The 12,994-nt window shown below is 51.2% G+C and overlaps 1 protein-coding gene across 3 annotated transcripts in view; it reads right to left on the bottom strand.

Annotated features, from left to right (window-relative positions):
- Positions 1 to 12,994, bottom strand: part of KIAA1671 (KIAA1671 ortholog) — a 183,703-nt gene that overhangs the window by 146,979 nt on the left and 23,730 nt on the right. For all 3 annotated transcript variants that reach the window (XM_019663958.1, XM_019663956.1, XM_019663957.1), the window contains exons 4-5: positions 9,879 to 12,710; positions 2,027 to 2,161 (exon numbers count right to left, since the gene is read on the bottom strand). In XM_019663958.1, the coding sequence (XP_019519503.1) occupies positions 2,027 to 2,161; positions 9,879 to 12,710 (2,967 nt within the window). The remainder of the gene's footprint in view (positions 1 to 2,026; positions 2,162 to 9,878; positions 12,711 to 12,994) is intronic.

Genomic DNA, 12,994 nt, shown 5'->3' with positions numbered 1-12,994 from the left:
GAGGTTCAAGGAGATCCATCAAACCACTTGCCCAAGGAACACGAACCCACTTTCTTTCAGCCTCAGGATCCCAATGCTAAGGTTCCCCCCAGTCAGGCTCTGGTGCCACCAAGTGAGCTGAACGCCACCCCCCCCCTGGTGGCCACTCCCAGAATTGCAGGCACGATTCGTGAAAGCAGAGACATGAGGTCTTCCACCTGTCCCATCTGGTTCAGGCCTTACCCACTCACCTCTGGAGGAGAGGCGCTCAAGCAGGCAGCAATGGGGCAGGGGCCTGAGCGGCCAGAAGGAGAGAGCCAAAGCAAGCCACTCGAGAACTCCAAGGACAAAGGCTCCTCAATGACAGAGTGGAGGAGGAGGAGCCAGGGGACCAGGGAGGATGCCAGCAAGCAGAGACTATAAAAAGCCTGGTTTTAAATGCTTTTCTCTCCATAACCTTTGTCTTTACACACACACACAAGTTCAAGTACAATCAGATAAGCTGAGTCGGTGCCACCTGAGAGGGAATGGACAAAAGGGTAAGAAAGAAATCAGGGGAAGGGAACATTTAACGAAAAACCAGGCAGATTTCAAATGTGTGCCAATTGGTGGCTGAGATCTGAACACCTGGGGCTGCTCAGCAGACGTCTCGCCAGGGTCTGAGTTCCTTGTCTGGCTCTGTCACCCCGGCCCTATGGTCAGGGTTTTTAACTCTGTTGTAGCCGTTTTCCTGTCAGGTCCAAGCACAAACCCTGCCAGGGGCATCCTCTTCACCCCATTTTACAAAGGAGGAAACTGAGGTTCAGGGAAGTGAGGTTCTTGCCCGCGGCCATAAAGCTAGAAGGAATGGACCGAGGATTTAAATGTTGGAGGATCCCATGTCTGCAAGACATGAGACCAGGCAGAAATATCACTGAAATGCACGGAGCTGTGTGATCCAAAAGGACTTGTGAGCTGAACTAGTACTACCTCAATAAAGAAACACCTATTCTAGATGCCCCGATGTGGGGCCTGGGGCCCCGGAAGGGACTTCCTAGCAAGTATAGAACTCAGCAGATCTCCAAGTATCATGAAACTGAAGCCCAAAAAGAGAAAAAGAAAGCAAAGAAGATCACAGAAAATCAGAAGTGGTGAAGCCCTGGAACCCACGTGGGGACACAGAGGCTCTGGAGAGGGGGTGGGGACGGGGGGTGGGGAGCTTCCCCAGGTCGTGCTGCAACATGTACCCACCTCCTTTCACAAGTGAGGAAACGGGCTGGGAGAGAGGACGTGCCCATCCAAAGAGACAGAGCTAAGGGACAGCCAAATGGAGACTCGAAAACAAGAATAAGAATGGTAAGGATAACACTTATTAAAGTGTTTGCTGTGTGTCTGGGATCGTGCTAAACACTTTCCGCATTATCCTGTCTGAGCCCCACATCAGCCCTGTGAAGTAGATACTATTATTATGCCCATTTTACAGACGAGGAAACTGAGGCCAGAGGCCTGTCTTCATTGAGCAGAGCTAGATTTGAACCCAGGCGATATGACTGAAGACCCAGCTTAACACTCCCTCCCATGCTGACCACAAGGATCAGTTATTGTCCGAATTACTATGCGCTGGGCCCTACACACAATCTTACTCTATCCTCCCAACGGCGTGAATCATGATCCCGTTTTCCAGGTACAAAGACTGAAGTGCAGAGAAATTAAGCAAATTGCTCAAAGTGGCTGAGAGGGCACAGTGCTGGGATTCGAACTCAGGACCTTCAGACCCCAGCACACGTTCTCTGAACTGCTCCATGCCAGGCAGCTGGGGTTACCACTCTGCAGTGGGCCGGAAACCTGAGAGGAAGGAAGGCTTCCTCAGCGGAGCCACCAAACCCTCTCCACATCGAGACCGCAGCAGAGCCAATCAGGCAACACCAGATTCCCACACAGGTGCCTGCCCGTCCTTGACCTCTGGCCCCCGGGCCAGCCTCGACCCTCCGTACAGCCACGTTCCCAGTGGCGTCTGACCACCAGCACCATCGGCGAGTTCCACTCCGGCCATGCCGGTGTCACTCACCACAAAGGCCCCGCTCCTCTTGTCCTTGCAGAAGCTGTGGCTTCTCCGGGGACCCAAGGTCACAGGTGACACCTGCTGGAGTGGCTGCTCATTGTCCTGGAGGACATCTTCCCTCCCTAGGTCCCGGGACGGCACCTGGATCACAGAACACAAGAAAAGGACTTTACTAGGGCATTGTCATTTACAGGAAGAATGTGTCACAACACGAGAGTCCACTCTATACCAAAAAGAGCAAAGAAAAAAACTAAATGGCCAGACCCCCCCCACACACACACACACACATACACATACACGCGCGCGCGCACACACAGAGCAGTCGACCTCAATGATGAGAAGTAATATGTAGAACCAACAAGTCTGAGTTCAGCCCAGCCTCAGCTACTTAATAACTGTGCCTTAACCTCTCTGAACCTTGACCATGTGGGAAAAGACCAATAATAATAGTACTCAGCTTCTAGGTTCATGGGAGAACCAAATAAGGAACAGCACAGAAAGTGTATGACCCAGTGCTGCCACCAGGGGGCGGACGTGCACGAGTCCTGGGCAACTGGCTTGCCTCACACTAAGTCCGCTCCACAAGACCCAAGTGGAGAGCCCTCCATAAATGTTAGCCAGCCTCATTACTGCCACCGGTAACTTTTGGCGACCTCATTTTAGACATCTCTCCCTACATCCATACACACATGCACATATGCACAGATATATAGGGAAATTATATATATATATATTAAGATATACTATATACACTAGTCCAAATCCTGTCATTTTTTTTTCCCCACTCAGTTTATATATAGGGGAAAATTGACAATCCAGTAAATACAGGACTCCAGAATTTGTATTTTACATGCCTCACACCCTCCCCACAGAGACAGGGAGAGGGAGTCCCGATGAGGGAAGGCACCTACTTAAGAACGCACAGCATCAGTAAGGAGCAAGTCCGAGTTCCTGATCCCTTGCCTCACAGCCTCTTCTGTTTGATGCCTCGTGAGACTCTCTGGTTCTCCTCCCACCTGCCTGGCTGGTCCTACTCAGCCTCCCTGCATCTCAGAGGGATGTCTGAAGGCAGGCATGTCCCCAGGACAGCCACAGAGCGTTCTCTTCTGCTACATCACTCCCTTGGGGGTCTCTCATAATGCCTCATGGCTTTAAATAAATCCCCTCTCTGCACCGACAACTCCAGATTCTGTCTCTCCGTGTTGGGATTCCAGATCTGTAGGTCTCACTGCCCACACAACTTCTATACTCACTGCTCACGCTCACCTCAGACTTCACATGCCCAAAACAGGCCTCTCGATTCCTTCCTGCTCCAAAATTGTTCCTCCCCCACCTGGCCCATCACCCAGCTGGGCGGGCCAAGACCCTGGGGTCATCCCCTACTCTCATTCTCTCCACCTCATCCACAAAGCTGAGACTCTGCCTTCAAAACATGTAGAAATGACACATTCTTCCAAAATCAACTCAAAATAGATCAAAGACCTAAATGTCAGAGCTAAAGTGAGAAAACTCCTTAGAAGAAAATATCGTCATAAATCTTCCTGACCTTGGATTGGGCAAGGGTTTCTTAGATATGACACCAAAAGCACAGGGAACAAAAGAATAAACTGGACGTCATTAAAGTGAAAAATGTTTATGCCCCAAAGGGTACCATTAAGAAAATAAAAAGACAGTCTACGGAATGGGAGATTTCTACAAATCACAAAATCGTGTCTGATAAGGGACTTGTGTCGAGAGTATATATAGAATAATTACAACTCAATAATAAAAAGACAAATAACCCAATGGAAAAAAGGGACAGCGGATCTGAACAGGCACAACTCCAAAGAAGGCATGCAAGAGGCCAATATGTACATGAAAAGATGCTCAACAGGAAATGCAAATCAAAATCACCATGAGATACCACTTCATACCTACTAGGATGGCTATCATCCAAAAGGCAAATGATAACAAGTGTTGGTGAGGATGTGGAGAAATTAGAACCCTCATACACCACTGGTGGAAATGTAAAATGGTGCAGCTGCTTTGGAAGACAGTCAGGTAGTTCCTAAAGGTGCAAATACCACACCATTTCATATGAGGGACTCAAGCATCTGTGAATTTTGGTGTCCGCAGTGCATCCTGGAACCAATCCCCGTGGATACCAAGGGACGACTGGGTATCTCAATAAAGCTATTACCCCAACCCTCCAAAATGCTACAAACCCCTCCATGGCCACCACCCTGGTGCAAGCCCTGTCTCCTCTTGTCTGAGGACCATGGCAGCCTCCTTGCTGGCCTCCCTACCTCTACCCTCACCGGCTCAGTCCACACCCCGCTCACCTCTCCCTCTCAGCTCCACTAGTGCCCCCTGTGCCCCCTGGAGGGCCCGCTGGGGTCTCTTCCCCATGCTGGGGCATCTTCACTTGCCGCGCCTGCCTCCCCACGCAGATCCTGACCTGGCTGAATCCCTTCCATCGCTCGGATGGCACTTGTCATCCCCTGAAACAAGCCCCTTAGATTAACTTCCCCATCAACGCCTTTTTTTCCGTCTCCCTAGGACTTACCACTCTCCAAACGATCCCACCCACTCACTCGCTTGAGGTCTGTTTGCTTCCTAGGCTAGCATCACCCACTGGCACATTCTGTGATTATGGAGATGTTCTCTATCTGGACGGTCCAATGCAGTCACCATGAGCCGCCTGTGGCTTTTGAGCACTTGAAAGTGGCTAGTGCAACTGAGGACCTGATTTTTTCAATCTTACTGAATTTTAACTAATTTAAATTTATAAAAAACCACATGTGGCAAGTGGCTGATTGATTTAGTGGGCTGGTCCCTCTGAACAGCCCTGGTGCCTAGAATGGGGCCTGGCCTGGGGTCAGTACATTTATTAAATATAGTAAATGAGGGGAGGGAGGGAGGGAGAGAGGGAGAGAGGGAGGGAGGGAGGGAGAGAAGGAGGAAGTACATCCCTTGATAGCCTCAAGCCTCCTTCACACCAGGCCCTGAGCCAAGGGCTTGACCACACATTACTTTGTGATATGTCTCCAACAAGTCCATGAAGCAGGCAGGATCCCCATTCTGCAGATGAGGAAATTAAGGCTCAGAGAGGTCTGGCATGATGCCCGGAGTCACACAGCTCGTAAGTCACAAAGCCAGGACCCGATCCCAGGTCTGCCCAATTTGCAGTCCAGGGCTGTTTCAGGGAGAAATCAGATTATAAAAGAACAAAGGGTTCGTCTTCCTAATAAAGAACTCCAAGAACTCAATGAGAAAAGGACCGACTTTCCAAAAGAAAAGCAGGCAGAACATAAACAAGTGGGTTACAAGGAAATACAAATGGCTTCACCCATGTGACAAGAAGAGGGACACTTGTTGGGGACATGCGCTCCAGAGTCTGATGATACACCCAGCTGGCATGCTGAGGGAGACGGGGCCTGTCATTGCTGGTGAGGGTGCGAGCTGGGTGAACTGGCAGGGTCCTTAACATGACAACCATGTTCACCCCTCGACAGGCGATCGTCATCCTGAACCCACGGATATACAATAACACATAACATCACCTGTAGGTTCACGGAAACTGTGACTTTTAAGCGAAATGATGTGTAACAAAAACCATTTTACGTTAGGCTAATTGATATAAACAACAGTTACATTCCTATGGTATCTACCCAGTCACAAAAACATCACCCAACTTCTAAATAAGGACCCCAAACACATCTAACATTAAGCACTGAAATAAATGTGAACTATATATACATTTAAGAAAGACGAGTAAAAACAAGTAAGACAATGACTTGCAACCCGCTTGCTTATTCCAATTCGGGGTCGTGGGTAGCCAGCGCCTCTCCTGCCAGCTCCAGGAGCAAGGTGTGAGGCAACCCCGGGCAGGATGGCCTTCCATGGCAGGGCGCATGCGCACGCACACTCAGACAGGGACAATGTAGACACCACTTCTCCCAACATGCACATCTTTGAGATGTGGGAGGAAACCCAGGCAGACATGGGGAGCACCTGCAAACTCCACAGACAGCACCCCAGCCGGGAAGCCTTTTTTTTTCTTATCGACAATTATAACCAAACCACATTGCATGGAACGATGTTAGTTGATGGCCTGCTGTACCTGCGCATGTGCAAAAGGACATACAAACGGACGTACAAGGTTTTCAAATAGCAAAAGATGGGAATGTCAGCCACGTGTGCTGGGCGGCAGTCAGAAGAAACGAGGCCACTCTCGATGTGGGCTGAATCCAAAAACTCTTTAAGATGCACTGACGAGAAAAAGGCGGGTGGCAGTTTCGTGGGTTCAGCAGAGACCCTCAATCCGAGAAGCCCCACGGGAGCTTTTAAAACTAACAAAGGTGGGCCCCACTCCAGAGGTCCCAACCCAACGGGCCTGGGGTGAATCCCCTGCACCCCTATCTTTTGGGATTCCCAGGGTTCCTCCCACAGACGACCAAAATTTCAACCACTGGTACAGGGTGCTCTCTTTTATGGAAAAGGGAGGCAAAACCATGACTATACATTCATATTTGCTGGCATTTTCAGAAAGAAACTCTAAAAGAATTAGGACAAAAAAGAATATAAGTGATTACTGGGTGGGGAGGAACGGGGGGATAAAGAATGAGCGGTGTGGGGGAATTTTTGCTCTATACCTTTAAGTATTTTGGAGCCATGTGACAATATTCTCTCTTTTGAAAGTAAAATAAGTGAATTAAATGAAATATGATAATTGAGCCTGGGACAAAGTTTCAATAAATGTTAAGAAAGAGAGAGAGGGAAGGAGGGAGGTAGGGAGGGAGGGAAGGATTGCTTTAATTACAATCACACCCCATTCTGGGTACATGAGCAGAACTGGCTGTGACTCAAGAAATCCTCGCCCAAGGAAGCAAAGAGTCACATCAAGCTGCTTACTGACGTCCTGCTTCCAACCCCAAAACTCCAACCAACCTAAATATCCACCAAACAAGAGTACGGATAAAAAAGTTGGGGTTCGGTCACATTGCAGTCACTCAAAATAACAAGGTGATTAGGTACATTCTGTTTGTGTACCGTTAAATAAGAAAAAAAAAAGCAAGTTGTAAGATTTTCTGTGGAGTACTGCCATGTTTCATAAAACAGTGTACACTTACCTATATCTCTACCTGTCTAGACCAGGGTTCCGCAGTCTTGGCGCTACATACATTTTGGAGGTGGCTGCTTCTGGCCATCCCGTGCATTGTAGGGTGTTGAGTGGCACCCCTGGCCCCCACCCACTAGTGCAAACTCTTCCCCAAATGGGCTCTGGGGGCAAACTGCCTAAGGTTGGGAACCACTGATGGGTCTGGAAGGGTGTGCCCCAGTTTATGTACCAGACTCACCATTTCGGGGAGCTTTTTTTTCTAAACCAGATGTTTCTATAATATTTTACATGTTACGCAAGCATTCACTATCGTTAGCAATAATGACTACATAGGCTTGATAAGCAACTCTGTAGTATAGGAGAGTCCCAAAGGATCAAAAACTTTAACATCTGGGGGATGAAAAAGGGAAGGGACTCAAGGGGGTGACTTTTTTATGCACTCTTGTGAGGTTTGAATTTTCAACAACTAACATTTTGTACCTCTGTATTGCTTTTGTTTTATTTTTTTAAGATGAAGAACCAGAGATCTTTGGGCAGGAGAGAAGAGAAACAGGGAGCTGGTCCAAGGCCTTCCAATCGTTAGTGAGGAAACAGATCCCCCTGACAACAGCACTCCTGGGGCCCACGCACCCCGGGCGGGTGTCCAAGGCCGGGCTGGGGCCCCCTCCACAACGCCCGGACTCGCCCCGCTGCCAGCAGAGCCCCTGAGCGAGGCGCTGGCAAACGGCTTACGTGTCACATTTCCTTGGCTTCTTCCCTCTCCCATCGTTCCCACAATAACAGCCTGGAGGTGGGGAGAGGTGAACCCCTTCTTGAGGAGGTGGGGAGAGGTGAACCCCTTCTTGAGAAGCACATGGGCAGAAGCCACACGCCGGCCCTGCGCTCACACCCACTGGGTGCGTGGCCCATACTGTGTGCTTTATCTCCACGCAGCCTAGAACAGGGCTTGGAGGTAGGGATCCCTGTTAACTCCGGTGGGGAAACGGAGGCTCAGGGAGGGCAAGTGACAGCTTCCACACAGCTGGGGAGTGGCGGAGTGGAGGCTCACAGGCAAGTCTGAGTGTGGTAACTGGAGGAGATGTAAGTTCAAAGCCAGACTCCGCCACTTACCCAGCCCTAACCTTGGGCAATCCTTCGTCTCATGATCTCTTTGGTACAACCCTGTTGTTTCATTTCTATGACAGTCCTTTCCAAGTTGGACCCCCTATTCTCTATTTACAGATGAACTGAAGCTCAGGCCCTCGGGGAAAGAGTTTAATCGCTTGGTCCATAAGTGGCAGAGTAAGGATTTGGACCTTGGTTTGCTGAGACAACATCCACAGGTGGGTAGGGGGTGGCACTAAGTTTCCACACTGTCCCCAGAGCATGCCATGTTTTTTCCCACTTCCAAACCTCTGCACACGCTGTTCTGCCAAGAATGTCCTCACCTCCCCTATTCAGCCCATCCAAACTCCTATCCAGCCCTCAGGGGTGGGCTCAAGCCAGCACCTCCCCTAGGATGCCTTCTTGGGCCTCTTCTCCAGTGCCACACTCTGCACCACGTCATTTCCTGGCCGTGATCACTGTGTCCCTTCTCCCCACCAGGCTCAAAAGCCTCCTGAAGACAGGATTCATGCCTTAGATTTCTTCCCCACCTTCACGGTTCTTCAGTCACCTCCAAGTGGCTTACTTGACAGCTGGAGTATCAAGCCAGACCGGGGCTCAAACACTAGCTTGGCCAACGTGGTGCTGTGTGACCTGGGCCAACTTACTTAACCTCTCTGAGCCTCGGTTTTTTCCCATCAGTACAAGATGATCCTAACCACAGCAGATGTTGTGGGCCCAACGCTCGAGTACACACCAGGGGCAATAGTGTGCTGCTGTGTGATCATTTTCTCTCCACCACTGAGGGTGGCCAGGAAGGATGAGTCTGAATGTTAATAGCCCCAGAAACAGCCTCAGGCAAGGACAGAAGTAACCCAGAAAATAAAAACTCTAGGTTGCTTGTCCCTCGGACAGGATAACTCAGAGGTGATCTATGCTGTTCCCCATGGATCTCTAATGAGAATGAGCATCAGTTGCCTAGAGTGGCACCTTCATCACCACACTTCCCTTCCCTACCACACTTCACTCCCCCACCACTCCTCCGGGGATCGCCTCCTAAAACAACTGTTTGCAAGGGTCTGCTTCTGTGGAAACCCAAACCACAAAAGAGGGGTTGTCATGAGGCTCACATAAGATGGCTCACTCAACAAATATTTCTTGTTCACAAAATGTCGAACAGGATGCTAAATACTGCAATATGAACTGGATACAACACACTGCAATAGACCAGGTGCACAATCAATGATATCTACTATTATCATCATTCTAGGCCAGAGGTTTCAGACTGGTGGCCCATGGGCTAAATGGAGCCAGCGGACATGTTCTTTTGGACTGAACAGCATTTTTTAGTAAGCAGTCCTCATTTCACAATGTGGGGATTACACCTAGAAATCTGGATTTTTTTTCAGATTCTCTTGATCAGTCGGCTCTGCCATCTCAGGACCACCATGCCTACTTGTCAAGAACCAGCCAGAACTGAGCAGCAGTTGCCCCCTTCAGGTAAGGCATGTGCTCGCCATTTGCCACAATCCCCACCATTCCCTACAGTCTCACACCCAGGCTGACTCCGCTCATTTGCATATCCACCTTGGCCCACGTCGGTCCTGAGGTTGAGACCCCTGGCCTACATATTTAACCAACATTTGACAACAGTGACACAGCTTTCATACTCACCTTCTGACTGTCTCGAGTCCCTGACTCCCACCGACAGGGCCCCGTTTTGGTCTCCTCGGCCACGGAACTCTCCCCGGGGAAGCCGGGCCTCCCTTTGGGCTGCACGTGCCTCCTCTCTCTGGCTTCCTGCATGATGGACAGGCCTTCTCGGATTTTGGCCGGGGGACCCTTCTCTGAATAGGCCCTCTTGACATCCAGTGGTGACCTTCCACAGTCTCGTGGGTGGTCACCCCACTGGGCCACACGGCCCTCCTCTCCTTTCCTGATGGATTTCCTTGGGGTCCCTTTCTTCTGGTCAGCTGAGGAGGCTTTGGGCAACACGCGGGCTCCACTGCCCAGATCGTCCCAGGCGGTGGTGGGCTTTGACTCAGCCGGGTAATTCTGACACTTTGCACTGTGAGGTTTACTAGCAAAGGCTTTTGTTTCATCCTCAGCGATTCCTGAGATTTTCTTCCTGGAACCCCCAGAACCAGAGGAGGCCCCTGGATATTTTTCGGAAGGAACCGAGTGTGGCAGAGCCCACAGAGGAGGGCTGAGCTTGGTGTTCGCGGCTGCCCCCGGGGTCTCTACTGGCTGCTTGCCCGAGCCAGGACTAGCACTGTGGTTTGTTTCTGCAGAACCGGCTGGTTTCCAGAGACCCTCCACCTCAGGCCTCTCCTTCAGGCTCCTCCTCCTCCGCTCCGCCCCGCCTTGCTGGCCGGGCCTCTCCTGAGCCGAGCTGCTGGGCTCTGCGGGGGGATCCTGCGTCTGCTCCTGAGCATCTTGCTTCTTGTACTCGGCCATCAGAGCGTCAATGTCGAGAACGCTGGATCTGTAGCCATCTTTCATTTTGCCTGGGAATGTCTCGCTGACCACCTCAGTCCTCCTTCTGACAAGGACATCACCGGCTTTCGGGTGACTTTTAAAAACTGGGGTCGTTTGGGGAGCGCTACTGGCAGACGTCTTGTTCCCACTGTCCTTCCAATCGTTCTGAAAGCCGGTGCTGTCTTCTGGTTGCCGACGAATCCGTACAGCATCGGTGTCGATGATTCTTTCAGTAGAAAGGTCCACAGTCCTGTCCCCAAGAGGTGACGGAGCATCTGTTGGCTTCGGAGTTTTCGAAAAGCTTGCACCGTCACGCTCTCTGCCCTGAGCCCAGTTTTTACTGCCCATGGTCTCCGGTGGCTGTTCAGGGTTAAGGGAAACCAAGGTAGATGCTAAAGGATGAGGAGATGGAGGCGGAGCTGTTTTTCTAGAATGTTCCGTCAACCTTTGGGGCCCTGACTTAACAACACTCTTTGCCTTTTGAGTATCAGGAATCTGATATGTCACTGCAAAAAATGTCGCCTTGGGTTCCACAGGTGACCCTTGCTTTCCTGCTGGAAGAGCTGGGTCCTGTGACATACCTGGGTAGCCCTCCTGGGCGCCCACCCTATTATGGGATAGCTGAGGTTTCCTTAAGGCACCGGCGGTGGGGCTCAGATAATCCGTGCGTCTCTGCTCCACCTTTGAAGGGTGTTCTGGAGACAGGAAGCTGAACTCATCAAACTTCACATCGTGGGGTAAAGTCCGTCGCCGCCACCTCTCAAATCTCGCGTCTGTGGGGCTCACCTTCCGCATCCTGACTTCAGGCTCCCGTGCCTCGGCTGGCCTCGGTGCGCCCTCACTGGCTGTCACCACGAGAGGCTCTTTCTGCACAAGATCAGCACGTGGCCGTGCTCGGAAGTCAGAGCTCTCGTCCTTAGCCCTGGAAGGAGGGTCCACAGGGCAGCCCCGGGGGGGACCCCTTTCTCCTGCTGCAACGCAATCTCCTGGCTTCTTTCCGGCCCCTTCAGGCCCCTGGTGCTGGGCCTCCCTGACAGCAGCCTGGACGGCCCTCATACAGGTGGCCTCAGGGCCGCAGGGCCTAGCTGCGCACTCACTGGTGACCTCAGGACTCACTTCCGAGCCTTTCTCGTCACTGACCACCACAGTGGCTTTATGCCAGTTGCCGGTAACCCCACCTGTCCACTTGGGCGACAGGCAATTGCCTCCAAATGTGTCCTTTGGCTCTCGGAAGTCAGGCTTGGGCCCACTGACCTCCTGCGTCCCTCGAGCTTCCCAAATCAAACTGGCCCTTTGGACGGACCCCGCCTGACTGTCCAGCCTGTACCCTAGGTCAGCAGGGGTGACCTCAGGGGACAGCTGCCTTCCCTTCAGTGAGAGTCGGGACTTGCCACTGCGGAGTGTCACAGCTTTCTCCTCGGGCACCGTGGGGACGGCCTCACTGTGCGCACGCTCCCCCACTACCTGTACAATGTCATACTTAGGCTCAACCCTCTGCGACATGGGAGGGTTTTCCAAGCATTTAAGGAAGGGGTTATTACTGCGTTTTTCGCCCAGAGGGTATTTTTCTGAGAGAGGCGTGGGATACTGTTTGGGGTCACCATTCGAAAGGGCAGTCCGCCCCAATTTCTCGGTGTCAGGGTTTTCAAGCCACCTGGACTTCTCTTGCTTGAGAATCATCTTTTCTGGTGGGTCCTTGCCCAGCCTCGAGCCTCTGTCAGGCCTGGGTTTGAGCTCTGAGGCATGGGTCACATCACCAGGGGGTGTGGCCGAGGGACAGCGTCCTGACTGGTCAGCCACAGTGTGCCTCTCCACGTGATGCTCAAACACGGTGGCTCTCACAGTCTGAAAGCTTCCATCCTCTTCTGGGGAGCTCAGGGCCCCCACCGAGCTTTTGCTGCGACAGCTGTCGGGGACTTGGTGAGAACTGTCTTTCCACTCTGTCTGCCTGGACTTCTCCCGGAGATTCCCAGACTCCCAGGGGCTTCTTGGAGCAGGTGCTCCATCCAAACCAGGCCCTTCTTTTTGCTGAAAAAAATAAAAAAGAAGAAACAATTCAACTTCAGTTAAAGCATTCAAAATGGAAAGGAAGTGGCAAGACCATTGAAATGGCTGCTTTTAAAATCACAGCAGTGAGATACCATAAAATGGAAAGACGGGACACATCCAGAGTGGGTGAAGGGGTGGGTAAATGGATACTCTCAGATATTGTTGGAGAAAACATATTAATACATGGTTATGACTTTTGGGCAATTCAGTACATCTGTCATGATTTTAAAATGCTCATTTCTGGGCCGGCCGAGTGGCGCGTT

The sequence above is a fragment of the Hipposideros armiger genome, unplaced genomic scaffold (genome assembly GCF_001890085.2).
Source record: "Hipposideros armiger isolate ML-2016 unplaced genomic scaffold, ASM189008v1 scaffold_411, whole genome shotgun sequence".
Classification (NCBI taxonomy): Eukaryota; Metazoa; Chordata; class Mammalia; order Chiroptera; family Hipposideridae; genus Hipposideros; species Hipposideros armiger.
The sequence above is the reverse complement of the archived record's forward strand: the minus strand, read 5'-3'. Positions and strand labels throughout refer to the sequence as shown.